Below are 27,951 nucleotides of genomic sequence, written 5' to 3'. Positions count from 1 at the left end.
ATGAATTAAGGGCCTCGCTCGGGGGCCCAGGAGTGGCCGCCAGGAGTGGCCGCCAGGAGTGGCCGCCAGGAGTGGCCGCCAGGTGTGGCCGCCAGGAGTGGCCGCCAGGAGTGGTCGCCAGGAGTGGCCAGGAGTGGCCGCCAGGAGTGGCCAGGAGTGGCCGCCAGGAGTGGCCGCCAGGAGTGGCCGGGATTTGAACTCATGACCTTCGGATCCAAACTCAAATGTCTTAACCGCTAAGCTACAACCTCCACATGTCAAATACAATACATACAAAATATATTTACATATATATGATATATTCCTTTAATTATTTATTATACAGATGTTTAAAAGTGGCCACATTAAAGCATAATACAGATTCATATTTATTAATATTTGACATTTCAATCATTTTTGGACATTTTGTATGCTCTTTTACACTCGTATTGATCGGAAAATAAAGATAATAGGAATTAATAATAATAATAAATTAAATTCTACTAAAAAAAAGGAATAAAATAAAAATAAAGTTTTATGATCATAATATATAATGGTTATGTATTTCAGTCTACATAAAAGGGAATGATTACAAAAAATAAGTACAAATGGTTACATACAAGAACAACTTTCCCAAATGAGAAATTTCAGTCCTGAAGAAAAATTTGGATTAAAATGTTTGTAAGATGTTCAACGTCTTTATAAAAAAAACGTTTTATGTCCAGACCTCACTCCGAGTCCGACTCTTTCCCTGACCGGATCTCCACGGCGATCCCGGTGCATCTCCGGCTCAGCCTGCTCAGGCTCCTGTGTACGGAGTCGAACAGAGACGCTACACATCTCACGGAGAACGTCGTCCATCTGATGGCCTCCATAAACCAACCTGCGGAGCGAGACGTGAAACTCACAAACACTGCCATGTAGTGGGCGAGCAGGAGGAGGCTGCGAGTCAGCTGCCTGGCGTACTGGACCATCAGGTTCACTCTGCAGTCCAGACCTCGCATCCGGCTGGGGTTCATGATGACCGTCGCAGGATGATCAGTACGAGGATGCGGTTAATGTGCCGTAAGAACGGATTCTTCAAAGATCAAAAGAACTATAGAAAGCTGGAGCAGAGGGTCGTAGGTGTCGTGATGAGAGAGAAGCCGTTGTGGGTCTGCTGACGGGTTGCTTTGTGGTTCATCTGTGGGTGTGATGTCTTCAAATGACTTCTTCCTGTGATCCTGAAGAGTGAAATAATGTTTAAAAAAAGTCTTTTCTGAAAGTTGGAAAATAAAATGCTATAAGAAATCTTTTTCCTAACATCTCTCGTCACGGGTTTGCAGGCGATCGCTCTCCGTCTCGTCTTTATTCTGTGGATGTTTTTCCGTCCACTTTGTGTTTGTTCATTAGCAGTTGCACTTCGTGGACGTTAACGCTGACACTTCCTTTTAGTTCGTGGTTAGAATTTGCAAACGCTTTCTGTGTGGTTTGCGTTCAGTTTCCTGAAACTTCTTTGCGACTTCATTTCCCTAAATGAATTACGAGGGCGTTGCTCAAGGGCCCAACACTGGCAGCTTTGTGGAGCTTCCGATCCACAGTCCAATCCCTTAATCACTGAGCTTCCACTTGATGCTCTGTTTTGGGCTTTTACATTTAATAATTTATTGACGCTCCCTTGCTGTTTTTCTTCACTTTGCAGCCGTAATCTTTCTGCTGTTTCAGGTTTTTATCTGTAATCAATTACAGTTACACTTTTTAAACATTCCCTTGTTGCTTCACGTCCCGTTTACAGTTAAACTGTGTGGTTTATTGATTTTAGGTGTTTTAACTCGAGCAGGCTAATTGCTGTTGTACGAGTTTTTCAAGATGTTTGACGACGTGAGGTTGTAATTTGTTGACTCTCTCGTATTTTTCCTTTCAGATTTGGTTTGTAGATCTTTTCCCTGTAGATGTCTTCTTACTAGAACTTAAATACAGGTTTGTTTTTTTGTCATTTGGAGAGGCTCCTTTGCCTTTTCATTTCAGGTTTGAGGCTGTAATTTGTAGACGCTCTCTCGCCCTCTCATCTCTTTTCTCCGGGTTGTGGTTCTGTATTAATAGAATCAGTGAGACTTTCAGCATCTTCAGCTGGGATCACTTGCTTTTCATTCTGGTGAAATAAAAAACAGGAACAGTCTTTAAATATATAATGTCTGTTCAAGTTTATCCAAGTCAAAAAAAAGGACAGAATAGGAAAAGAATAATCAGATCAATGGGAATAATAACATGATAATAAGATGAGAAGATTAATAGAAAAATATATATGAAATTTATTTTAAAGCAAAAATGAAATAAGGATAATCACAGCTCAGCAAAAACATACCTTTTCCATTCAGACACAGAACAGGAGAAGAAGGAGGCGGGGCCAATCATGAAGCATCCTGACAACAAAATGAAAGGAGAAACACAGACATTAGTATATCATTTTTTGTAATACAGTGGAACCCGGTTATGTCGATGTCCTAGGGGGTCGCCAAAAAGCATCGAGATAACCGATGTTCGAGATAAACGAAAATCAAAATGGCGGCAGTATATTAACGTGCTTGAAATTTCTTTATGTACATGATGTGCGTTAATAAATGAGAATGTGCATGCGTGTTTTGGAGGGTTTTTACACAACAGCGTTGCTGCGATTTGTTTGATGAAGGCATGCTATAAAAATGTACATACGTTTGTTAACAACAAAAGGCATAAGTGCAGCTACTAACAGCAGAGATTCACCAGTATACAATACAAACCACCGTCCATTCTCCATACAAACCTTTATTATATTCTCCAACATTATAAACACACAGATCGCTCAAAAAAAAAAAAAACAGCGGCTGCACAGTGCCGTCTCACATTTAGTCCACATGTGGAAAAAAAGAAAATAAACAGTAACTAAGTTTCTGAAAACTTATGACCATCAGGCTGAAGTAATCCGCACAAACACACAAAGCAAAGTGTCCGAAAAAACTTACGTCCGCGATGCCGAGGGGGAGAGAGAGAGAGAGAGAGAGAGAGAGAGAGAGAGAGAGAGAGAGAGAGAGAGAGAGAGAGAGAGAGAGAGAGTTTGTGAATGGAAAAATAGGAAAATTAAAAATACCGCGACCGCGGCACGGCGAAGCCGGAAAAAACCGGAAGATCCAAAACCGAACCCGAAACCAAAACGAGGGACAGAAAAGTCTCAAACGTGAACGGCCGAAGGGGGCGTGGCAGGTCGACATAACCGATAAAAAATGCATAGAAAAAGCGAGAATTTGGCGGTTCCACTTCAAAAACGTCGACTTAATAGGGTTGTCGAGATAACCGAGGGCGAGATAACCGGGTTCCACTGTACTACATAATTAACCTGTGTAAACTAAATGTACACTTACACTATACAGATTTGAGGTTGTACATTTGTAGACGCTCCCTGGTGGGTTATTTATTTTTCAGATCTCTGGTTCTAGCTTGTTGAGGTTTTGTGCTACCTTCATATTTGTAGTTGTCATTTGAAGTTTCCTTAACACATTGTTTTTGGTTTGAAGTTGTTATTGTTCTTATAAGTTGTAACTTATAGACAAATCGGAAAATAGATGAAGACTCTTCATTTCAGGTTTGGGTTGTAATTTGCAGACGCCCCCTCGCCTATTCTTTTCAGATTTTGGGTTGTAATTTGTAGATCCTCCCCTGCCTCTTCTTTCAGGTATGAAACTGTACCTTATAAATGCTCCCTGTCCTCTTCTTTTCAGATTTGAGGTTGTAATTTGCAGACTCTCCCTTCCCTCTTCATTTCAGATTTAAGTTATTGATATGTAGATGCTTTCTCGCCTCTTCAGTTTAAATTTAAGGATGGAACTTATAAACACTCCCTCCCTTCTTTGTTTCAGTTTTCTTCTCAGATTTAAGGATGTAATATAAAGATGCACTCTCACCAAATTTCAGATTGTAACATATATACACCACCCCCTTTTGATTGAGGTTTATAATTTGTAGGCACAAATGTTTCAGATTAGAGGTTGTAATTTGCAGACAGTCGCTCCACCTGTTCCTTTAAGGTTTGCGGTTGCAACATATAGATGCTCTGCCCCGTTTTTGTTTCAGGTTTATAATTTGTAGACGCTCCCTTGCCTCCTTGTTTCAGGTTTGGGGTTGTAATTTGTAGACACTCCCTCACCTCTTGTTTTCAGACTGTAATTTAGACACTTCCTCCTCTTTTAGATTCAGGTTTGTATTTTGTAGACATAACTGTTTTTTTTTAGAATTGAATTTCTAATTGGTAGACGTTCCCTTCCTCCCTTCTTTGATTCTGTTTAGGTTTTTTTACTTTTTAAGTTATAATATTTAGATGCTCCTTCGCTTCACGCTTGAGGTTGGAAGTTGTAGACGATCGCGTAACCTCTTCGTTTTAGGGTTTCAGTGCCCACAGTACAGATGCCACAGTTCAGAGTACACAGTACAGTACTGTTTCAGGTTTGTAATTTGTAGAAGTTACTTGCCTCTTCATTTCGGGTTTGGGGTTGTAATTTGTAGACAGTCTCCTCTTTGCTTCAGGATTAAGGTTATAATTTATAGACACTCTCTTCATTTCGGGTTTGGGGTTGTAATTTGTAGACAGTCTCCTCTTTGTTTCAGGATTAAGGTTATAATTTATAGACACTCTCTTCGTTTCGGGTTTGGAGTCATAATTTGTTGACACTCCCTCACCTCTTGTTTTCAGAGTGTAATTTGTAGACGCTCCCTCACCTCTTGTTTTCAGAGTGTAATTTGTAGACGCTCCCTCACCTCTTGTTTTCAGAGTGTAATTTGTAGACGCTCCCTTGCCCCTGCGCAGGCCAATCAGCGCTGAGAGAGTGTGTGGTTTCCGGGATGTTTTGGTGATGTGGCTCTGCTCACAAACCCCAAACACGACACATTTATCATAGAGTCCGCTAACAGCAGCGTTTACTCACCTGAGGAGGATCCACAGCAGGTGGGTTTAATGGCACCGTGAGTGTGTGATGATGATGATGATGATGATGGTGATGGTGGTGGTGGTGATCAGAGACTCTGTGCACTAATCCACACGACCCTGGTGGACAGAACCGGTTAAACATTCCTCAGCACCTCGTCTCATCACTTCACGCTTCCCTTCAGCTTTCAGGTGTTTTTCAGGAGCTGCGCGAGCTCGCAGTGTTGCTTCATTAATCTCGTTCTGCTTGTTGTATGTGTGTGGGGGGGGGGAGAGAGAGAAAACAGCACGGCGCATGCGCAGGCGGCTCCTATTCTGCACTGTGTCTTTCTGCACTTCTTGAGCATCTGATTTCATGACGCACCGCTTCCGGGTTTAACTCATGAATATTGATTAGGCAGCAGCAACTCGGCAACGTGATTGGCGGATGCGGTAGAGGCTTTAAATCCGGTTTACGTGTGTGTGTGTGTGTGTGTGTGTGTGTGTGTGTGTGTGTGTAAGTAAGTAAGTAAGTAAGTGTGTAAGTAAGAAAGTAAGTAAATGTGTGTATACACAGGCCGATCTGCTGTGCTGCTCAAAACTATTGGCACCCAGACCCTCTCTCTCTTTGCAACTCACTCCCCCCCCCCAAATATTAACACGTTTCTAGAAATTGGAGAAATCGTCATTCTTTTAAATATATTATAATTGTTTTTTTCTGCTGGCAGGGTGGCCATGTTTAGCCGGCTGACCCAAGGCGTGACCTCCGTCCTTCAGGAGTTATCTGGAGAGGAGCAACATGGTGATGAAGCTGATCCTCAGGTACATGTTCTCCACCTGTACAGTGTTTAGGACGTGGAGAGACCTTTTTATTACAACACACACACACATACACACACACCCACACACACACAGTTTCCTTAAGTCATATTTATTTAACAAAATGTTCCTTCAGCAGGAAATAATTTTTCCAAAACCCAAACAAGTTCCTGTATTTATTCTTCTTCATTTCTTGTGTTCTGATAAACTCAAGGTCATGTAGGGACAAATATTTCTCACATGACGAGAGAGAGAGAGACGCTCCATACAGATACAAGGAAGGACAAAATTGATTGAGAATAATGGTGGAGAAAAAATTTAAACACCAACATTCACCATCACACACACCAACATTCACCATCACACACACCAAAATTCACCATTACATACACCAACATTCACCATTACACACCAACATTCACCATTACACACCAACATTCACCATCACACACCAACATTCACCATCACACACCAACCTTCACCATCACACACACCAACATTCACCATCACACACCAACATTCACCATCACACACACCAACATTCACCATCACACACACCACAACATTCACCATCACACACACCACAACATTCACCATCACACACACCACAACATTCACCATCACACACACCAACATTCACCATCACACACACCACAACATTCACCATCAGACACACACCATCATTTTCCATCATCATTTTGTATCACAGAGATGTTTAAGATCGTTCACAGTTCTGTATTTCTGGCATGTGCAGGATGGCTTGGTTCCCCGGTTGTTGTCTGGCCCTGACGTCTCCTCAGATGTCTCAGGTGCTTCAGATGAGATCCTGGAGCAACTGGCTCAGACAGAACAGCTGGTGGTTCAGCTTAAAGATCTCATCAGAGAGAAGGATGGTCAGCTGGCCAGATCCGAGAAACTGCTCAAGGTGAGAAATAACCATGTGTATCGGGAACATCTGGAATGTTCTGAAAAGTCTAATATCAGAAATTATTTTTGATCTGAGGTCCTTTGTTTTAATGTAACCATGTGTGTGTGTGTGTGTGTGTGCGCGCGCGTGTGTGTGTGTTTATAGGAGGAGAAAGAGCAGGGTGAGGCAAAGTTCACCAAACTGAAACTGCAGGCGAAAGCTAAAATGGCTGCTCTAAATAAACAAATCATTGAACTGAAGGGAGAAGAGGGACTTAACACCAGTCAGGTAATGGTAAATGTGTGTGTGATGGTGAATGTCGGTGTGTGTGATGGTGAATGTTGGTGTGTGTGATGGTGAATGTTGGTGTGTGATGGTGAATGTGTGTGTGATGGTGAATGTTGTGTGATGGTGAATGTCAGTGTGTGATGGTGAATGTCAGTGTGTGTGTGTGTGTGATGGTGAATGTCGGTGTGTGTGATGGTGAATGTCGGCGTGTGTGTGTGATGGTGAATGTCGGCGTGTGATGGTGAATGTCGGCGTGTGTGTGATGGTGAATGATGTCGGCGTGTGTGTGGTGGTGAATGATGTCGGCGAGTGTGGTGGTGAATGATGTCGGAGTGTGTGGTGGTGGTGAATGATGTCGGTGTGTGGTGGTGAATGATGTCGGTGTGTGTGTGTGTGATGGTGAATGATGTCGGTGTGTGTGTGATGGTGAATGATGTCGGTGTGTGTGTGTGATGGTGAATGATGTCGGTGTGTGTGATGGTGAATGATGTGTGTGTGGTGGTGAATGATGTCGGTGTGTGTGTGTGGTGGTGAATGATGTCGGTGTGTGTGTGTGGTGGTGAATGATGTCGGTCGGTGTGTGTGGTGGTGAATGATGTCGGAGTGTGTGGTGGTGGTGAATGATGTCGGTCGGTGTGTGTGGTGGTGAATGATGTCGGTCGGTGTGTGTGGTGGTGAATGATGTCGGTCGGTGTGTGATGGTGAATGTCAGTGTGTGTGTGTGTGATGGTGAATTTCGTGTGTGTGTGATGGTGAATGATGTCGGTGAGTGTGATGGTGAATGATGTCGGTGTGTGTGTGTGATGGTGAATGATGTCGGTGAGTGTGTGATGGTGAATGATGTCGGTGATGTCGGTGAGTGTGTGATGGTGAATGATGTCGGTGTGTGATGGTGAATGATGTCGGTGTGTGTGGTGGTGAATGATGTCGGTGAGTGTGTGATGGTGAATGATGTCGGTGATGTCGGTGTGTGTGATGGTGAATGATGTCGGTGAGTGTGTGACGGTGAATGATGTCGGTGAGTGTGTGACGGTGAATGATGTCGGTGAGTGTGTGACGGTGAATGATGTCGGTGTGTGTGACGGTGAATGATGTCGTGTGTGTGTGGTGGTGAATGATGTCGGTGTGTGTGTGGTGGTGAATGATGTCGGTGTGTGTGTGTGGTGGTGAATGATGTCGGTGATGTCGGTGAGTGTGTGATGGTGAATGATGTCGGTGAGTGTGTGATGGTGAATGATGTCGGTGATGTCGGTGTGTGTGTGTGATGGTGAATGATGTCAGTGAGTGTGTGATGGTGAATGATGTCGGTGAGTGTGTGTGGTGGTGAATGATGTCGGTGTGTGTGTGTGGTGGTGAATGATGTCGTGTGTGTGTGGTGAATGATGTGTGTGTGATGGTGAATGTCGGTGTGTGTGTGTGATGGTGAATGTCGGTGTGTGTGTGTGATGGTGAATGTCGGTGTGTGTGTGATGGTGAATGATGTGGTGAGTGTGTGATGGTGAATGATGTCGGTGATGTCGGTGTGTGTGTGATGGTGAATGATGTCGGTGAGTGTGTGATGGTGAATGATGTCGGTGATGTCGGTGAGTGTGTGATGGTGAATGATGTCGGTGATGTCGGTGAGTGTGTGATGGTGAATGATGTCGTGAGTGTGTGATGGTGAATGATGTCGGTGTGTGTGTGGTGGTGAATGATGTCGGTGTGTGTGGTGGTGAATGATGTCGGTGTGTGTGTGGTGGTGAATGATGTCGGTGTGTGTGTGTGGTGGTGAATGATGTCGGTGTGTGTGTGGTGGTGGTGAATGTCGGTGTGTGTGATGGTGAATGATGTCGGTGAGTGTGATGGTGAATGATGTCGGCGAGTGTGTGGTGGTGGTGAATGATGTCGGCAGTGTGTGGTGGTGAATGATGTCGGTGTGTGTGTGTGATGGTGAATGATGTGGTGTGTGTGTGTGTGATGGTGAATGATGTCGGTGTGTGTGTGTGATGGTGAATGATGTCGTGTGTGTGTGGTGGTGAATGATGTCGGTGTGTGTGTGTGTGTGTGGTGGTGAATGATGTCGGTGTGTGTGTGTGGTGAATGATGTCGGTCGGTGTGTGTGGTGGTGAATGATGTCGGTCGGTGTGTGTGGTGGTGAATGTCGTGTGTGTGGTGAATGATGTCGGTCGGTGTGTGGTGGTGAATGATGTCGGTCGGTGTGTGATGGTGAATGTCAGTGTGTGTGTGTGATGGTGAATTTCGTGTGTGTGTGATGGTGAATGATGTGAATGATGTCGGTGAGTGTGTGATGGTGAATGATGTCGTGTGTGTGTGTGATGGTGAATGATGTCGGTGAGTGTGTGATGGTGAATGATGTCGGTGATGTCGGTGAGTGTGTGATGGTGAATGATGTCGGTGAGTGTGTGATGGTGAATGATGTCGGTGTGTGTGTGGTGGTGAATGATGTCGGTGAGTGTGTGATGGTGAATGATGTCGGTGATGTCGGTGTGTGTGTGTGATGGTGAATGATGTCGGTGAGTGTGTGACGGTGAATGATGTCGGTGAGTGTGTGACGGTGAATGATGTCGGTGAGTGTGTGACGGTGAATGATGTCGGTGTGTGTGTGACGGTGAATGATGTGTGTGTGTGTGTGGTGGTGAATGATGTCGGTGTGTGTGTGGTGGTGAATGATGTCGGTGTGTGTGTGTGGTGGTGAATGATGTCGGTGATGTCGGTGAGTGTGTGATGGTGAATGATGTCGGTGAGTGTGATGGTGAATGATGTCGGTGATGTCGGTGTGTGTGTGTGATGGTGAATGATGTCAGTGAGTGTGTGATGGTGAATGATGTCGGTGAGTGTGTGGTGGTGAATGATGTCGGTGTGTGTGTGGTGGTGAATGATGTCGTGTGTGTGTGTGGTGGTGAATGATGTCGGTGTGTGTGATGGTGAATGTCGTGTGTGTGTGATGGTGAATGTGTGTGTGATGGTGAATGTCGGTGTGTGTGTGATGGTGAATGATGTCGGTGAGTGTGTGATGGTGAATGATGTCGGTGATGTCGGTGTGTGTGTGTGTGAATGATGTCGGTGATGTCGGTGAGTGTGTGATGGTGAATGATGTCGGTGATGTCGGTGAGTGTGTGATGGTGAATGATGTCGGTGATGTCGGTGAGTGTGTGATGGTGAATGATGTCGGTGAGTGTGTGATGGTGAATGATGTGGTGATGTCGGTGAGTGTGTGATGGTGAATGATGTCGGTGTGTGTGTGGTGGTGAATGATGTCGTGTGTGTGTGGTGGTGAATGATGTCGGTGTGTGTGTGGTGGTGAATGATGTCGGTGTGTGTGTGTGGTGGTGAATGATGTCGGTGTGTGTGTGTGTGGTGGTGAATGATGTCGGTGAGTGTGTGGTGGTGAATGATGTCGGTGATGTCGGTGTGTGTGTGTGATGGTGAATGATGTCGGTGAGTGTGTGATGGTGAATGATGTCGTGTGTGTGTGTGGTGGTGAATGTCGGTGTGTGATGGTGAATGGTGTGTGTGTGATGGTAAATTTCGTGTGTGTGATGGTGAATGTGTGTGTGTGTGTGATGGTGAATGTCGGTGTGTGTGTGATGGTGAATGATGTCGGTGAGTGTGATGGTGAATGATGTTGGTGATGTCGTGTGTGTGATGGTGAATGATGTCGGTGAGTGTGTGATGGTGAATGATGTCGGTGATGTCGGTGAGTGTGTGATGGTGAATGATGTCGGTGATGTCGGTGAGTGTGTGATGGTGAATGGTGTCGGTGAGTGTGTGATGGTGAATGATGTCGTGAGTGTGTGATGGTGAATGATGTCGGTGTGTGTGGTGGTGAATGATGTCGTGTGTGTGGTGGCGAATGATTTCGTGTGTGTGTGTGGTGAATGTCGTGTGTGTGTGATGGTGAATGATGTCGGTGAGTGTGTGATGGTGAATGATGTTGGTGATGTCGTGTGTGTGTGTGATGGTGAATGATGTCGGTGAGTGTGTGATGGTGAATGATGTCGGTGAGTGTGTGATGGTGAATGATGTCGGTGATGTTGGTGAGTGTGTGATGGTGAATGATGTTGGTGATGTCGGTGTGTGTGTGTGATGGTGAATGATGTCGGTGAGTGTGTGATGGTGAATGATGTCGGTGATGTTGGTGAGTGTGTGATGGTGAATGATGTCGGTGAGTGTGTGATGGTGAATGATGTCGGTGAGTGTGTGATGGTGAATGATGTCGGTGAGTGTGTGATGGTGAATGATGTCGGTGTGTGTGGTGGTGAATGATGTCGGTGTGTGTGTGTGGTGAATGATGTCGGTGTGTGTGTGTGGTGGTGAATGATGTCGGTGTGTGTGTGTGTGGTGGTGAATGATGTCGGTGTGTGTGGTGGTGAATGATGTCGGTGAGTGTGTGGTGGTGAATGATGTCGGTGAGTGTGTGAGGATGAGTGTCGTTGTGTGTGATGGTGTGTGATGGTGAATGTTGGTGTGTGATGGGGAATGTCAGTGTGTGATAGTAAATGTTGGTGTGTGATTGTGTGTGTGTGTGTGTGTTTAGAATACAGAGAGCTCTTTCACGATGCCTGCTGGTTCGGAGGAGGAACTCCGGAAGGTAAAAGAGAAATTAAGTGAGGAGGAATCGTCCAATCAGAGCCTGCGAGAGCAGCTAAGAGTCGCCGAGCAGCGAATTAAAGAGAAGGAGGAGGAGCATGCAGAACAGGTGCGTTCTTTACCCACATATATTCACATTATTATTTCTCTCCAGGACATGAGAGTCTGTGCAGGATGAGCTTCTCACTGTTTTGAGGAACGTTCATGCACGTCCAGTCTGAATCAGAGTGAACTCTAGCATTCTGTTTTGTTTACTTTTCCTTTAAATGAATCGGGCTGCATTTCTTCAGCACTGCGACTTGGTCACGTCCCGAAAGATCAACCAAAAAACACAAGGAAAAGGCTGAAATACACTGCATGTTTGATTAACGTTCTTGTTTATCTCGTTTTCTGAATCAATCTCCAATCTTCCCAGAAGAGTGGCGCTTATTATACCAGAGAATGGAGATTAAATGTGGAATGAGATGTTCGAAAAGATGCCAAACACATACCAAAATTATGTTTAGGTGTCCAAACTTTTGACCATATAGTGCATCTTCTCAGAGCTAGTCTTCTTTTAAATATTTCTGCCTTGATGTATAATTTTAGAGAAGAAATATATATTTTTTTTCTGATCTTCTCACCCCAGGTGCGAGTTCTGCAGGCTGTAGTGAAGGACAAAGATGTTCGGTTTCAGGAGCAAATCCAAAAGCACGAGGAGGAGCTTCTTCAGATCAACACCCAGGCCTCGAACGTTGCTGAGCTGCATCAGGTGATCTCTCAAAGGCACTTGGTTCACCCTTAGAACTTTTGAGGAACACAAGAACCTGCACAATTCACACTGATCCTTTTTTTATTTAATCTGTAGGCTCTGCGTGATTCCCAGAGGAGGATCGAGGAGCTGGAGGAGTCCCTGCGCTCTCGTTCGGAAGTCCTGGAAATGTTACAGCAGGAGCTGAACAGTGCAGATCAACAGAAACAGGTTCAAAATAAAGTTTCTTCTCAGGTTCCTTGCAACCTCGCGACGTTCTCCTTATCATTCCGTTTCTCGTCTAGATTCTGACCGCACAGTTCAGACAGATGGAGCAGGAGTTGGCTGAGGTCCACAGACTCAGAGAACAGGAAAAGGAGCAGTCTTCTGCGCATGCTGAGGAACAACTCCAGGCTTTGAGGAGCAATCTGGAGGCTCTGGAGAGGGAGAAAGAGCAGACCATGATGGTTCTGGAAGCAGAATTGTCTTTGAAGACATCTGAGCTGGAGCAAGTGAAAGCAAGTCTGGATGAACATTTGGGTAAAGAAAAGGAGGAAGATTCTACCATGGGGGCGGAGCTACGCACGCTGCGAGCCGACCTTGAAGCTTCTGAGAAACAGAGACAGGAAGTGACAGAGAAGCTCGAGGTCGAGGTTGAACGTCGAGTGGATGAGCTGCACCACTTGCAGGAGAAGCTCGATGAGGTGGAGAGGGAAAGAGAGGAAGCGATGCGGACTGAGAGAGAGGAGCTGGAGAGGCTGCAGATGGAGCTCACGTCCCTCAGAGAGAGGCTGGACACCGAAAAAGAGGAGCAGGAAGCCGGGGTACGAGCCAAGCAAGCGCTGGAGAAGCTCTGGAAAGGACTTCACTCTCTCAGCAGTGAAGGATCCGAGGTAGAGACGGACGTCCCGGGAGATCCTACTCAGGTTCTGCATGTTTTGGAAGCAAGATTACACGACATGAGAGCAGAACATCAGGAGAGAGACCAGCGGATGACTCAAATCAGCGTTACCATAGAAACGCTACAAGGTAGAAGAACATCCTAGATGGAGAGTTTAATTAATTATTAAATGGGGGGGTTCCTACCACTGAGATGAAAAAACAACTTTACCATCATGTTTACAGAACAGCTGGATAAAAGCACGGCAGATGCCGAGGAGGCAGCAGGCAGGATTCGGGAGCTCGAACAGCAGCTGTCTGAGCGTCAGGTGAGGAGATATCAGAGCCGTAATCAGGTAATGATGTATCTGAGACACGGGTCAGAGTGTTGATAATCCTCTACTGGCCTTCATCCCTGAGCTCTTCCACACTTCACACGTCTTTAGAACATTTCGAGTGGACAATCCTGAGCATTTTAATTGTGTAAGATCTCACACGTAGCCGTGGATAATCACCTTATACCATGAGCACTTTCAGGAGTTCTCACTAAACGCTTTAAAATAACGCTCCATTCTCTTGTTTTATATACGACTGATTACAGCTCCAATTCTGCTGCTCCGAGTCTCACACAGATACAGTAGAGCCAGAAGATTATTCACCATAGAAGTTCCACCACACGCTAAACTCCTCTATGGAGCTCAGTGAGGTCATTAGGAAACGTGTACAATCGCCGTCTCACTCTGGATGGAACTGGAACTGGATGTTACTATGGTTACTGGTGTTTATAAACAACATTCATTTAGATTCAACGAGACATGTGTTCAACACTCTGAACTTTGACCTGAACCTCCATCCAATCACAATCAACTATTCACGCCTGAACCTCCAGCCAATCACAATCCACTATTCACACCTGAACTCCTTCCAGCCAATCATAATCCATTATTCACACCAGAACTCCTTCCAGCCAATCACAATCCACTATTCACACCAGAACTCCTTCCAGCCAATCACAATCCACTATTCACACCTGAACTCCTTCCAGCTAATCACAATCCACTATTCACACCTGAACTCCTTCCAGCCAATCACAATCCACTATTCACACCTGAACTCCTTCCAGCCAATCACAATCCACTATTCACACCTGAACTCCTTTTAGCCAATCACAATCCACTATTCACACCTGAACTCCTTCCAGCCAATCACAATCCACTATTCACACCTGAACTCCTTCCACCAATCACAATCCACTATTCACACCTGAACTCCTTCCAGCCAATCACAATCCACTATTCACACCTGAACCTTCATCCAATCACAATCCACTATTCACACACACACACAGTGTTAATAGTAGATTGTTTATATATAATTCCGAATTCTGTAAATCTAATTCTGGATGCACCCCCGCAGCCCATATGGTACTTTAGTGAACTCATCTTGACGTCACTTTAATACAATCGTGTTTTAAAAATTAAAAATTCCCGCGAATTTCAAGATAATCCACAACTTGCTGTTAGAATTCAAATAAGAACCTGCAAATTTTCAGAGCCGTGAATTATAAATATATATAAATAAATATACGGCTGGTGATAAACACGTTCACACTGTGAGTTTCTAAAGTCGGTGTGTGTGTTCTAGGTTACTGAGGAGCCAGTGGGAGAGCAGGTGACTGAACTGTCTGTCAGGGATTTGGATAAAGCAGAAGGTGAGTGTGTTTGTCTTCACGAGTTGGAAGGCAACCAGGTAGACTTTCCCCCCTCGTGCTGCAGGTCTTTTATATACGCATTTCACACGTGCGATGCCTCACTCTCGCCAGCGGTGTTATTTTTAGTGTTTTAAAGCCCAATTTCAGTTCTTGTGTCTTTTGCTTTTGATCAGCATCGCTTCCACTCACAACCATGTTTATATATACAGTCATATATACTGTAAACTTTCCGGTAAGCTACTGTAAAGTGCTTTGTTTAGCTGAATTATAATGAAGTTTTTTAATAAATGACAGTACAATACCCCTTACTGATCACTATTCTTCCAGACTCCTGAGTACGCTAATCATGTCTCCACTTTAAATTACCATGGGGTTATCAGAACACATCTCCATCGTAGGTCAGGGAACTACCTGTATTTATATACACTGGGCCTCCCCTGGGCTTTTCCAGATTACCCATAATCCAATCATAAAGTGAATATGAATCATTGTAATCCTCCACTTCCTGTTCAGGTGAGGACGTGCGATTAAAAGCCCTGCTAGTTCTCCTCAGCTGATCCAGATTTGTAAAAACATTGTGTATTTGAATTCTAAACATTGATGCGATTACATGTTATTTCTCTTCAGGATTGTTTTTGATAAGATTTTGATGTGATTTTCCCAACCAAAGGTGCAGATGAACACAGTTCTGAGAAGTTCTCAGCTCTGGAACAGCAGCTATTGGAGCAAGAGAAGGAACTTGTTGCCCTCAGGGAACGCTTGGCATTCAGCGAGTTGCAGAACCTGAAGATTTCACAGGATGAAACCTCAGACTCTCAGAACGATGCAAACGTTCCTGCCATGCCTGACAGTTCTGGAGCTCAACCTGGTGTTGAAGATGTTTCAGAGGAAGACACGACACTGATTGCGGTAGATTCTGAAACGTCTGCACTTTCTACGTCGGTCGTGTCGTCTGCCGACAACGAGAGCAGTCCTGAGAAGACCGGACCACAACCTGAGTCACCTGTAGAGTTAAAGGAAGCTTCCTCAGATGAGATGGTGACTAGCACGGACTCAGAAGTTGCTCATAGCAGCTGGACACTTCTAGAAGCTATCAATCCAGATGCAAGTCAAGAGTGGCCTCAACAAATTCAGGATCTAAATGCTCTTCAACTGTCCAACCAGTCCTGGGAAGAAACTAGTGAAGAGCAGGTCACATCGACATGCTCGATGGTAAAAGTAGAGTCATCCATGGTTATCCAGGAAACTGTACAGATTCAACAACACCAGCAGGAAGAAAACTCGCTGAATGCTGATTCCAGTCCTGATCAGGCTTTTCCACAGGAACTCCAGAAAACCTACAGCGAACTCCTGGGTGAACTTCAACAAATGAAGGATTCAGCTGCTGAGTCCCAGGAGAAGGTACACCTTCTGGAAGAGGAACTGAAGTTACTTACTGTTGTTAAAGATGAAGCAGAAGCAAAGGCGTTAAGATATGAAAAAGACTTGCTTAAATTTCGAGATGAGATTTGTACAAAAGCAGAGCAAAACGCTGTAGAGAAAGAGAAACAGAAGGAAGTTCTTGAGGAGCAACTGGAGAGCTTGCAAAAGGAGGCTTTCTCCAAAGATCAGACGATCCAGTTGTTGCAGGCAGACCTTAAAGAGATTCAGGAGAAACTGGCTGAAGAAGGTGGTCAAGCCCGGATGCTGGGTGCACAGTTGGAAAATAGAGAACTTGTGTCCTCAGAACTGGAGGAGAAAGTCATCACAATGGAGGCAAGGATTCAGCAACTTTCTGAGGAGGCTGAGAAAGATAAAGCTGCTCTCCTTGGCAAGACCACGGAGCTTGAAGATTTGCATCAGTCTCTGTCACTGAAAGAGCAGGAGATGATGGAACTCAGTGAGAGCATGACCACCAAACTGCTCCAAGCAGGTGAGGAAAAGTTTGCGATATCTAGTGAGGTCAAAATGCTAAAGGAGCAGATGATGGAACTTGAAAAAACCTGGGCTGACCAGCAGAAAGTGAAGGCAGATAAGACAGCTGATGAAAGTGAGGAATTGGTAGTTTTGCGAAAGGAGAATCAGAACCTGGTTGCTCAAATAGCCACCATGAAGACAGATGGGGAACAGGTGAAGCGAAAGTTGCAGGCGGCCTTAGTGAAACGTAAAGAGTTGATGAAAAAAATTGCTACATTTGAGAAGGAAGCAGGCAGTTTAAAAGAAAAAGTACACCAAGAGGGAGATGTTAGCTTTGAGGATGGAGAAAAAGAACAGGAACTACAGAATCTTGAAGCACAATTAGAAGAAACGCGACAGTCCTTGACTTCCAAAGAAGAAGCCTTGAGTTTGCTGGAACAGAAAATGCTGAGCCAAGATCAAGCACTGGCTGAGGCGCATGTAGAAATCCAACGCCTTGTAGAAGAGGCTAAAGCACTCGCTAAACATGAACAAATCATAAGGCAAGTTCAAGAAGAGAACACCAAACTCCAGTCACAGGTCACCAACATGGAATCTGAACTTGATTTGTTGCAGAAAAAGCTCCACGAGGCCACGGACTCTCGCAAAGACACTCTGCGCAAGGCGAAGGAAAAAGATCGGCATCATCGTGAACAGCTCAGGCAGCAGAAAGAAGAGTACAGTGTTCTCCTAGAACGATCTGAAGCTAAGGAGGACGAAAACGCCGAGCTACTAAAACGTGTAAAAGAGCTAGAACATCTTGTGGAGTCAAGGGAACCAGGAGATCAAGAAAAGCTTGTGAATGTACCAAAAGTGTCTGAGACTCCAACTGAGAATGTGGAGAACATAGGATCAGGAGATTGGGGTCAAGAGGACTGGGTGGACTTCACCACATCTGATCCTGAAATCAGTCAAAAAGGATCAGCTGCCGAGCAGGAACCACAAACCACATCAGGAAATCATGAGAGGGAGGAAAATTCTCTCCAAGACCTAGTGAAGTCTGAACAAGCTGCCCGTGTGGATCTGGAGAACCAGCTGCGAGAAAGCCAGGCAGCTCTGTCACTCAAGGAGACCGAGTTGCTGGAGCTCAGCAAAGAGCTGGAGACATTGAGGGCTAAAGAGAAACAGATTGATGCTCTTTCAGAAGAACTGGACGATTTGAGGACAAAGTGTGAGCAAGCGGAGGCCCATGCAGAGATGTTAAAGGCTGAAGTGGAGGAGGCTGCTTCTGTGGTCAGGAAAAACATGTCCGACGCAGAATCTCCCGTTGTAGCTCTTCAGGCAGAGGTAGATGAGTTTAAGCAGTTCCTTAAAAACAAAAATGATGAGATCATTGACCTAAGCCAGCAGCTGAGTGAGCAGAGTTTCCTTCTGCAGAAGATGCAGGAGACTGTTCTGGAAAAAGATCAGCTGATTGCATCTTTGCAAAATGGACTGAAAGCTGAGCAAGAAAGGTGTCAAAAGCTAGAAGCAGAAATCCCACTGAAGCAGGAGGAAGAAAAAGATAACCATGCCAAGTTTCAGCAGCTACAGCGCAAATTTCAGGCTGCTCTGGTGTCACGGAAGGAAGTTCTCAAAGAAAACCAAACTTTAAAAGAAGAGCTGAGCAGCGCCGAGAAGTCAAGATCAGAGCTGCTAGCAAAGATTTCAGCTGTCGAGGCAAATCTGAGCAATCTAAGCATGGAGAAAAACAAACTAATTGAAGAAGTGGATAGGACTTTGCTGGAGAACCAGAGTCTTGGTGCCACTTGTGAAAGCCTTAAGCTAGCAATGGATGGTCTTCTGAACGAAAAAGAAACGTTCAAACGCCAAGCTGATAGCGCCACAGAAGAAGCCGAACAGGCATCTAGGCGGTGGGAAGAGAAGGTGCAAGGCATGAAGGAGGAGTACGAAACCTTACTGAAGTCATACGAGAACATAAGCGATGAAGCTGAACGGGTTAGAAGAGTGCTGGAAGCTGCAAGGCAGGAGAGACAAGAATCGGCGGCTAAAGCACGAGCTCACGAGGCAGCCAAACTCGAGGCTGAGAAGGTAGCGAACGAAGCTCAGAAGGAAATCGATGTTGTGAAAGAGAAAATGCGAAAGTTCGCCAAGACAAAACATCAGAAAATTATGGAACTAGAAGAGGAGAATGAGAAACTTAGAGAAGAAATAGAGAAGAAAGGAACCAAAGAACATGACCCAGGTTTGGAGCAGGAACTTGAGGAAGTGAAGAATGAGTTGGAATCCTTAAAAGCTAAATTTGATTCATTAGAAGCTGAACGACATTCTTTGGAGAAGGAAACTGAAAATCTGAAACAACAGCTGGATCATAAAATGGATAAAAAGAATAGCAGACTTTTGGATGTTGGTTCTTCAGAAAACGTTGAGGAACATGTGGTGGTGCAGCATTTGCGTGCGGTTTTACCTGAAAACCAGGAAGGTGGTAGCTTTTCCAGAGGGTCTAATTTGTTGATGCAACCAGATAACTCTGGGGGAACCAAATCTGAACAAGAGGCTTCAGAAGTAATAGCTAAAAGGGATGAAAGCCAACATGTAGAAACCGTTGAGCAGCAGAAGGAAATGGAGGTGGCCCTTGAGATAACAGAGGGCAAGCTGAAAGAACTACAAGCAGCTCTTCAAGATGAGAAAAGAACCAGACTTGAACAAGAATCATTGCTTAATGAAGAGCTATCTTCTCTGAGGAAACATCTCCAGGAGTCTTGGGAACGAGAGAAAAAGTTGATGGAGGAGGGCTCAAAGAGTGAATCCCAGCTACAGGTGACTCACAAAGGACTTGAAGATACGATGGGAACCAGAATAGAGCAGGAAACTTTGCTTAATGCAGAGGTGTGTTCCCTTAAGCAGAATCTTCTGGAGTCTGCAGAAAGAGAGCAGAGTCTAAAGGAAGAGTGCACAAAGAAGGAAAATCAGCTTCAGGAACTTCGCAAAAGTCTCGAGGTTGAGAAGGATGACCTGGAAGAGCGACTGATGAACCAGCTAGCGCAGGTCAACGGCAGTATTGCAGGTTACCAACAGGAGGCAGCTGACAGCCGAGATTGCCTTGCAGAACTCCAGCGAGAACTGGAGAAAGTGCAGAGGGAGCAAGCCGAGTTAGAGGCCATGCTGGCAGGAGAAAGGGATCGAGCAGCCAGGCTTGAGGAAGATAAAAGACAGGCCCAGAGAGAAAGAGCTGAAGCAGAAGCAGAAGCGGGTCTACAAAGAGAACTTGAGCAGAAACTAAAATCAGCGAAGAGAGTGAAGGAAGCTAGCCAGAGCCGAACACGTCAGCTTGAGGAGCTGCTGAGGGAGAAACAGCTGGAGGTCCGACAGATGCAAAAAGACTGCATCCAGTACCAAGAACGTATCAGTGTACTCGATCGGGAAGCTAAGACCCTTCTGTTGGGTAGAGATGAGGTATCTAAGGAGCTCGATGCAGCTCGGCAGGAGATGGCAAAGCTCGAAGAAGAAAGACGCAGACTTGAAACAGAGTTGGCAACGTATAAAGGGAAGCTGGATATGGCTCAGAGTGAGGTGAGCCAGGCACTTGCTGAGAAGGTAGCCTCTGAGCAACTTCTTCATCGACGGGAGGCTGAGTTGAAGTCTGAAGCTGAGCGAACGCTGGATGAGGTGAGATACCGCTTGGGAGCAGAGCTAAAACAGATGGAGCTTCGGTTGGAGCAGGCCTACCGAGACAGAGAACGAGAAGAAGAGGCAACACTGGTGGCTAAGAATATTGCAGATGCTGCAGAGAAATATGCCCGGGAGACTCAAGCACGTCTGGACGAATCGCTAGCACGACTGGCCGCCTTCTCACGCTCCATGTCTTCACTGCAGGACGACCGCGACCGCGTTCTGGATGAAGCTAAGCAGTGGGAGAACCGGTTCCACAGCGCCCTCCAGGGAAAAGAGGCTGAACTGCGGGAAGCCGAAAACAGAGCTAAGGATGTTTCTGAGCAACTTCAGAAGGAGACGGCACAGAAAGAGCAGATGCACAGCTTACTGGAGAGGTTTGTTTTTTGATTAGATCATTTTCTTTCATAATTACTAACGATCTCTTATTATTATTCGTGGCAAACTATTAATTATGATCTTGTGTTTGTTTTCAGGTTGCAGAAAGCAGAAGAGCAGTGGCAGCTACAGTTATCCGAAGCAGAGAAAAAGCACAACCAATCTCTGACCATTCTGGAAAAAGAAAGAGATGAGTTACTTCAGAAACTGTCTCAAACCGAAAGCTCTTTGTCCCAGACACAGTCTCAGCTCACTTCTCTGGAAACTGAGGCAGAAGGTCTCCGCCATCGAGCTAAAGCCCTAGAAGAAGCGGTCGACAAGCTTCAGAGCGACGCCAATCGAGTCAGGGCTGAACTTAAGGAGCGTGAATCAGAAGAACGAAGGTTGTGCTTGAACCTGGAGCAACTAGAGACAGACCTGCGTTCCTCTAAAACCCTTACAGACACTCTTCAGGCAGAGTTGGCTGAGAAGCAGAAAAGGGAAGTGGAGCTCCTTGGAGAGAAGGAACACGCCGTCACTCAGGTATTCGCTGTTTTATAAGTGTATCAGTCAAGAAAAACTCCGTGCCATATTGTTCTTCATATTATGATTCTGTTCTGCCCCCTGTAGGCTGTAGAGGAGGCCAGGAAGGAAGCCGAGAGCAGGGCAGAAAGAGCGGAGAGTCAGCTGGAGGAGAGAAGAGCAGTCGTGCGAGATCTTGAGGAGAGGCTTCGTAAGACTGAGGAGGAATTGAGTCAAAGCAAAGCTCGCCTCAACTCTTTTACGAAGGCTATGGGATCCCTACAGGATGATCGGGACAGGGTACTAAACCAATACAAGCAGTTAGAGGAGCGACACCTCCAGGTACGGTTTTGTTTATTTTCATTTCAGAGCTTTTCAGAGTCTGTATTGGAGTCTGACTGATTCCTCCATTTTCAGGTCATGATGGAAAAGGACGGTCTCATTCAAGAAGCTGCTACAGAAAACAACGGCTTGAAGGAGGAGCTCCGTGCCCTTCTGGCCCAACGCGACGACCTCAATGCGGAAAACGCCAAACTACACGCCCAACTCCATGGCTACCGAGATGAGCTAAAGCAGGTTCTGTCTCTGAAGGACTCTCAGCATAAGAAGCTGCTTTCGGTTCAGCTTGAACGTATCAGTGCCTTAGAAAAAGAGAGAGAAGGTTTCCAGGCTAGGATGGAGGTCCTGGAAAAAGAAGCTTTGGTGAAAAAAGGACCTGCAGTGGAACGCGAGCTTTTGAGCCAGTCTGGAAAAGTCGAAGCAGTGCTCCATGATGCTCCTGGGGCAGAAGTAGAGAAACTAAGGGAGCAGCTTCAGGCAGCCGGGAAGAAGATCAGCTCCCTGGAGGAAATGCTGGTTTCTGAAAGGGAGGCATATGCAGCCCACAGTAAGGAGTTGAAAGAACTGCGCTGGGAGGGCGGCATTCTTCGGACGGAGACCGAGACGGCTGAGGAGAGGGTGGCCGAGTTGGCCAGAGACTTGATGGAAATGGAGCAGAAGTTGCTAACCGAGAAAGAAGCAGCAGCTCAGCTACGAGCTCAGAACCAGGCCTTTGGCCAAGCCATGGCTTCTTTGCAGGATTCACGCGACGAGGCCATCAATGAAGTGAAGGAACTGCGCCTTCGCATGGAACAGGGTCACCAGTCGGGAAGCTCCTCTGCACCACCTAGCAGCACGACTGGGGAAGTGTGGAGTCTGAAGAATGCCCTCTCTGCACTCCAGAATGACCGTGATAGAATGGTATCTAAGTTTTAATGCCAACTTTAGAATTGTAGGCAGTATTTTTTTAGTCTTGACCTGATTGAAGTATTATAATATTATTATAATAATAATTATTAGTATTATTGTGGAGATTTGTTTGAGTTTTAATGTATACAGTGAGGAAAATAAGTATTTGAACACCCTGCTATTTTGCAAGTTCTCCCACTTAGAAATCATGGAGGGGTCTGAAAATTTCATCGTAGGTGCATGTCCACTGTGAGAGACATAATCTTAAAATAAAATTCCAGAAATCACAATGTATGATTTTTTAACTATTTATTTGTATGATACAGCTGCAAATAAGTATTTGAACACCTGTCTATCAGCTAGAATTCTGACCCTCAAAGACCTGTTAGTCTGCCTTTAAAATGTCCACCTCCACTACATTTATTATCCTAAATTAGATGCACCTGTTTGAGGTCAATAGCTGCATAAAGACACCTGTCCACCCCATACAATCAGTAAGAATCCAACTACTAACATGGCCAAGACCAAAGAGCTGTCCAAAGACACTAGAGACAAAATTGTACACCTCCACAAGGCTGGAAAGGGCTACGGGGAAATTGCCAAGCAGCTTGGTGAAAAAAGGTCCACTGTTGGAGCAATCATTAGAAAATGGAAGAAGTTAAACATGACTGTCAATCTTCCTCGGACTGGGGCTCCATGCAAGATCTCACCTCGTGGGGTCGCAATGATCCTAAGGAAGGTGAGAAATCATCCCAGAACTACACGGGAGGAGCTGGTCAATGACCTGAAAAGAGCTGGGACCACCGTTTCCAAGGTTACTGTTGGTAATACACTAAGACGTCATGGTTTGAAATCATGCATGGCACGGAAGGTTCCCCTGCTTAAACCAGCACATGTCCAGGCACGTCTTAAGTTTGCCAATGACCATTTGGATAATCCAGAGGAGTCATGGGAAAAAGTCATGTGGTCAGATGAGACCAAAATAGAACTTTTGGGTCATAATTCCACTAAGCGTGTTTGGAGGAAGAAGAATGATGAGTACCATCCAAGAACACCATCCCTACTGTGAAGCATGGGGTGGTAGCATCATCTTTGGGGTGTTTTTCTGCACATGGGACAGGCGACTGCACTGTATTAAGGAGAGGATGACCGGGGCCATGTATTGCGAGATTTTGGGAACAACCTCCTTCCCTCAGTTAGAGCATTGAAGATGGGTCGAGGCTGGGTCTTCCAACATGACAATGACCGAAGCACACAGCCAGGATAACCAAGGAGTGGCTCTGTAAGAAGCATATCAAGGTTCTGGCGTGGCCTAGCCAGTCTCAGACCTAAACCCAATAGAGAATCTTTGGAGGAGCTCAAACTCCGTGTTTCTCAGCGACAGGCCAGAAACCTGACTGATCTAGAGAAGATCTGTGTGGAGGAGTGGGCCAAAATCCCTCCTGCAGTGTGTGCAAACCTGGTGAAAAACTACAGTAAACGTTTGACCTCTGTAATTGCAAACAAAGGCTACTGTACCAAATATTAACATTGACTTTCTCAGGTGTTCAAATACTTATTTGCAGCTGTATCATACAAATAAATAGTTAAAAATCATATATTGTGATTTCTGGATTTTTTTTTAGATTATGTCTCTCACAGTGGACATGCACCTACGATGACAATTTCAGACCCCTCCATGATTTCTAAGTGGAAGAACTTGCAAAATAGCAGGGTGTTTAAATACTTATTTTCCTCACTGTATGTTTTGCCACCTAATGCCAGATTAGTTGATTATTTTGTTCTGCAACGTACAGATACATGAGCGATACATTTTAGCAGATATATGGCCTATTAAAAGAGCATTATTACTATCATAATGACATTTTTTCATATCTATTACTATTAAAATCAAAACAGTTACTAAATTATGCATAAATCTACCAAACATTTAATATAAATAATAAATATTGCGCTCTTCGTGCAGTCTCGTGTAAGAAACAGCACGTGGTGTCAGTGATTCGCCACTAGAGGGTGCACTCGTAATGACAGCAGACCGGAAAAACTATCTGTATTAACTTTTGCAAATAGTTCCAGCGATCAATATCGGTACCTCTTTATTATCCTTTATTAATAACTAAGGGACATTTTAGTTTGAAACCCATCCTTTATTACTAAATACAGATATGATATGAGTAAAACATAAATTTAACATTTTCTATATATGAGTCTGGCATTGTTCAGAGGGCCGTTCCAAATGTAGGGGCCGTAGTTTGGGGACACATGATTTAAGCAGTCACATCATTCAGTTCCCACCCTGAGTTGATCTCTTTCTGTAACAGCTGGAACAGCTGCAGATTCAACAAGACGAACTGGACCGACTCGGATCCGGAGAGCTCGCGAGCCTCACTGAGATCCTGGAGCAGGAAAGAAAGAAGATGTTAGAGATGGAGAAAAGGACGACTGTTCTCCTACAGGAGAGAGATACACAGCGGGAGAGAGACAGGCAGGATTTGGAGATGCTCAAGTAAGAGGAAGTTCTAGTGATATGTTATAGCACTCGCATTCAAACAATCAGTAGCTTGGGGTTGTTTATTTTTAGTAGTTATAGTTGCCAGGGGTAACAACCTAAGAATGTATGGTTTAATGTTTGCACACCACACACCAGGCTGATGGAAGGCACCTTGTGTAAGCTATTTGTTTTCTGAAACCCACCACTGCTCCCTGTATCGCCCCCTGCAGGCTGGAGCATAGCGACTTGCAGGCTCAAGCAGAGACTCTGAGGAAACAAACTCTAGCAACGCTTTCTGAGCGTGACCAGCAGATACGCCATCTCAGTGCCATGCTGGAGGAGGCACGATTATCAGAACCAAAACTACTGCAGGAACACCAAACACACAGACAGGTGAGGGGAACTGACTTTCTGCTTATTATAATACTGTATAAATTCTATCATTATCTATATATTATTAGCCTTAATTAGCTTTTACCTGTTTCAATTAGATTAATAGTAATTCTTGACTATAATTGAGTATTGACTATATATTTCCTGACATATTTTTAGGGCAGAATGGCAGAAGACAGCGCCCCCGGAGGTCCCCTGGGGCATAGGGAGGACTATAAGGCAGAGTGTGTCCTTCTCCAGAACAGGTATCACTTTAAAGTCAGTTATAGTTACATTAAATGTAATGATGAACAGTTGGTTGTTTACCAATAACGTGTGTGTGTGTGTGTGTGTGTGTGTGTGTGTGTGTCAGGTTGGATGAGGAGATGGAGTTGAGACTCAGAGTTCAGGAGCAACTCTCGGCAGCACAGGATCATCTCAAACGGTGCGACCTCAATTTCAGAGTGACATCACTTCCTGTCTGCTATCTGGAAGTGCCACTTTATTCTGCTGAGACACAAACCCCCCCGAAAAAAATACAGACTGACGGACAGAGAGAAGAGTGAGAGAGACAGACAGAGAGAGAGATGAAAAATATGAGAGTGACAGACAGACAGACAGAGAAATAGATAAAATATGTGATGAGATGAGAGTGATGTACAGACACACAGACAGTTGAGAGTGATGCAGACAGATGTGAGACACAGATAAAAGAGATGTGAGAGACAGACAGGTGAAACAAACAGACAGACAGACAGACAGACAGACAGACAGACAGACAGACAGACAGGTGAAATAGACGAGACAGACTCAGACTTTATTCCACAAATTCATAAGATATACTTACTTTTTGCGAAAAGGTTTTAACTCTTAGTAATTTATAATGTATCCCCTTTATTAAGTACGTGTTTGTGTCTGTGCGCAGATACACACAGGATCAGTGGCTCTCCGGACCGCACTCTGAGACGGCCGTGCTGATTGAGCCACCAGAGGGCGCTGTGACTCGGGTAAGTAATAAACCTCTCGTGATTAAGGGACGTGAGAACAGGAACTCACTGGTTCCTCATGATGATGATGATGATGATGATGATAATGAAGTTGTGTTTGTGTTTCAGAGCCGGAGTGGAGGTCCCGGATTGGGCCGATCGCTCCGAGGAGCCTTCTGTTCCCGTCAGAGAACTCCACTGCTCGTGTCCCTGTACCTACTGACCATCCACGCCCTGCTGCTGCTCTGTCTGGGTGGATATCTGTGAGAGCGAGAGAGCGAGATCTCCATGAAAGATCAACAGTTACACGATACATACTGACCTACAAACAGGGCAAACTTTTTATTTCCCCCTTTTTTATAATAATGTATATATTTTTAGCTAATTTGCCAAAGTCTTCCTCGTGGAGTTTCATCCAAGAGGCCAAAACCTCTCACTGCCAAATTCAACACTATCACAGGGGCTAGAAACAAACCTGTCATTATGTAGAATGTGTTTACACACGCCCACATTCCAACCAACTACAAACTATTGATCTACAGAAAACAGGACTTTTACCAGCTGTGGGTTCTGGTCTTCAGACCTTCTACAGATGGTGAGATATAAAATATTTATCAGAAAACGCTGTTTATTTCGTATCTGATCTTTGGGAAACTCTGCTTATACTTTGCATTATAATAAATGGAATTAAAGCGGCGCTCAGTGATTTTTAAGGCCTGTTTTAATACTCGTTCGTTTTTGTTTTTTAATTTTGAAAAAATCGAATTAAAGCGGCAGCCCATCAGGACACTACGGTGTCTCTACCTGTCCATCATCAGGTTTAAAGTCTCTGCCCACATGTAGACGTTTTCACGCGTTCTAGAATTCCATCATCTTTCACTTTTGGAAATGAAAGGTGCAGAATTTGATTTTAGAAAAAAGGATACACTGATAAAAAAAAAAAAATCTAAAACGCCTCTGAGTGAAATTAAAGGACGACACGATTGGAGGCAGGTGGAGACGTCGCCGTGTCCTGATTAGTTGCTTTTTAATTTGATTGAGCTACAAATTCTTCACATCGTCCACTCTGTTCTGACTTCTAATTAAATAGTGTTTTAAAGGTGTTACGCTAACTTCTAGCTGTCGTAACAATTTTCCGGTCGTGTGCGTCGCCATGGAAACGAGCGACTTTGGAATCTAAAGCACAGATCTCACTGTTCTTCCTGTAATCGCCGTGATGTAAAAAAAATAATAAAATCCTAACGATCTTTCATTCCTTCGTATTTATGTTTTTAGCCTCTTTTCCCTCTCCATAGAAACGACTAGAAACACCTGTAGCTCCGTACAAACGCGACACATTCCACGATCAGGGATTTAATCCGGGTTTTATACGTTATACATCAGATAAAAGTGCAGAATGTAAAAACACTAATCATAGTTTTTTTTTCCCTTTTTCTGTCTGAAAAACTTTTCCTGTGCTGGGTTTGGGGGCGTGGCCTGGAGGTTAACTCCTTGTTTACTGGGTGATTTTAAGCACAGCCCTGAGCAGGACTTCCTGTTTTACCTGTATACCTACCTGTAAATCCGTTATTTTCTCCTGTATTTCTTTGTAGGGGTTATTTTTTTGGAAATAAAGCTTATTTATAGAAGGGGAA

General features: G+C 44.8%; 1 protein-coding gene and 1 long non-coding RNA gene across 6 annotated transcripts; one reads left to right on the top strand and one right to left on the bottom strand.

Annotated features, from left to right (window-relative positions):
* Nucleotides 1–164: 164 nt before the first annotated feature.
* Nucleotides 165–5,050, bottom strand: LOC124400906. Of its 2 annotated transcripts, XR_006928494.1 has the most exons (4): nucleotides 4,914–5,050; nucleotides 2,324–2,381; nucleotides 1,283–2,110; nucleotides 165–1,202 (listed from the first exon to the last, which is right to left on the bottom strand). It is a non-coding gene; the product is annotated as an uncharacterized LOC124400906 (long non-coding RNA). The 2 variants fall into 2 exon arrangements; XR_006928493.1 differs by having other exon boundaries at nucleotides 165–2,110.
* On the top strand, nucleotides 4,786–27,951 carry golgb1 (golgin B1). 4 transcript variants are annotated; one of them, XM_046872706.1, is made up of 21 exons: nucleotides 4,786–4,933; nucleotides 5,620–5,713; nucleotides 6,465–6,635; nucleotides 6,783–6,905; nucleotides 11,443–11,604; nucleotides 12,124–12,246; nucleotides 12,343–12,456; nucleotides 12,531–13,254; nucleotides 13,351–13,433; nucleotides 14,749–14,815; nucleotides 15,486–19,151; nucleotides 19,215–20,739; nucleotides 20,839–21,262; nucleotides 21,350–21,583; nucleotides 21,659–22,480; nucleotides 24,790–24,974; nucleotides 25,190–25,352; nucleotides 25,512–25,597; nucleotides 25,705–25,776; nucleotides 26,257–26,338; nucleotides 26,447–27,951. In XM_046872706.1, exons 2-21 carry the CDS (start codon nucleotides 5,627–5,629, stop codon nucleotides 26,582–26,584), a joined length of 9,051 nt encoding a protein of 3,016 aa, XP_046728662.1. In that variant the 5' UTR covers nucleotides 4,786–4,933; nucleotides 5,620–5,626; the 3' UTR covers nucleotides 26,585–27,951. The 4 variants fall into 4 exon arrangements, with proteins under 4 accessions (XP_046728662.1, XP_046728660.1, XP_046728661.1 ...); XM_046872704.1 differs by having other exon boundaries at nucleotides 15,486–20,739; XM_046872705.1 differs by lacking the exon at nucleotides 4,786–4,933 and adding an exon at nucleotides 4,996–5,104 and having other exon boundaries at nucleotides 15,486–20,739.

Source organism: Silurus meridionalis, chromosome 18, assembly GCF_014805685.1.
Source record: "Silurus meridionalis isolate SWU-2019-XX chromosome 18, ASM1480568v1, whole genome shotgun sequence".
In the NCBI taxonomy this organism is placed as follows: Eukaryota; Metazoa; Chordata; class Actinopteri; order Siluriformes; family Siluridae; genus Silurus; species Silurus meridionalis.
Note: the sequence above shows the minus strand (reverse complement) of the source record. Positions and strands in the feature narration are given on the sequence as shown.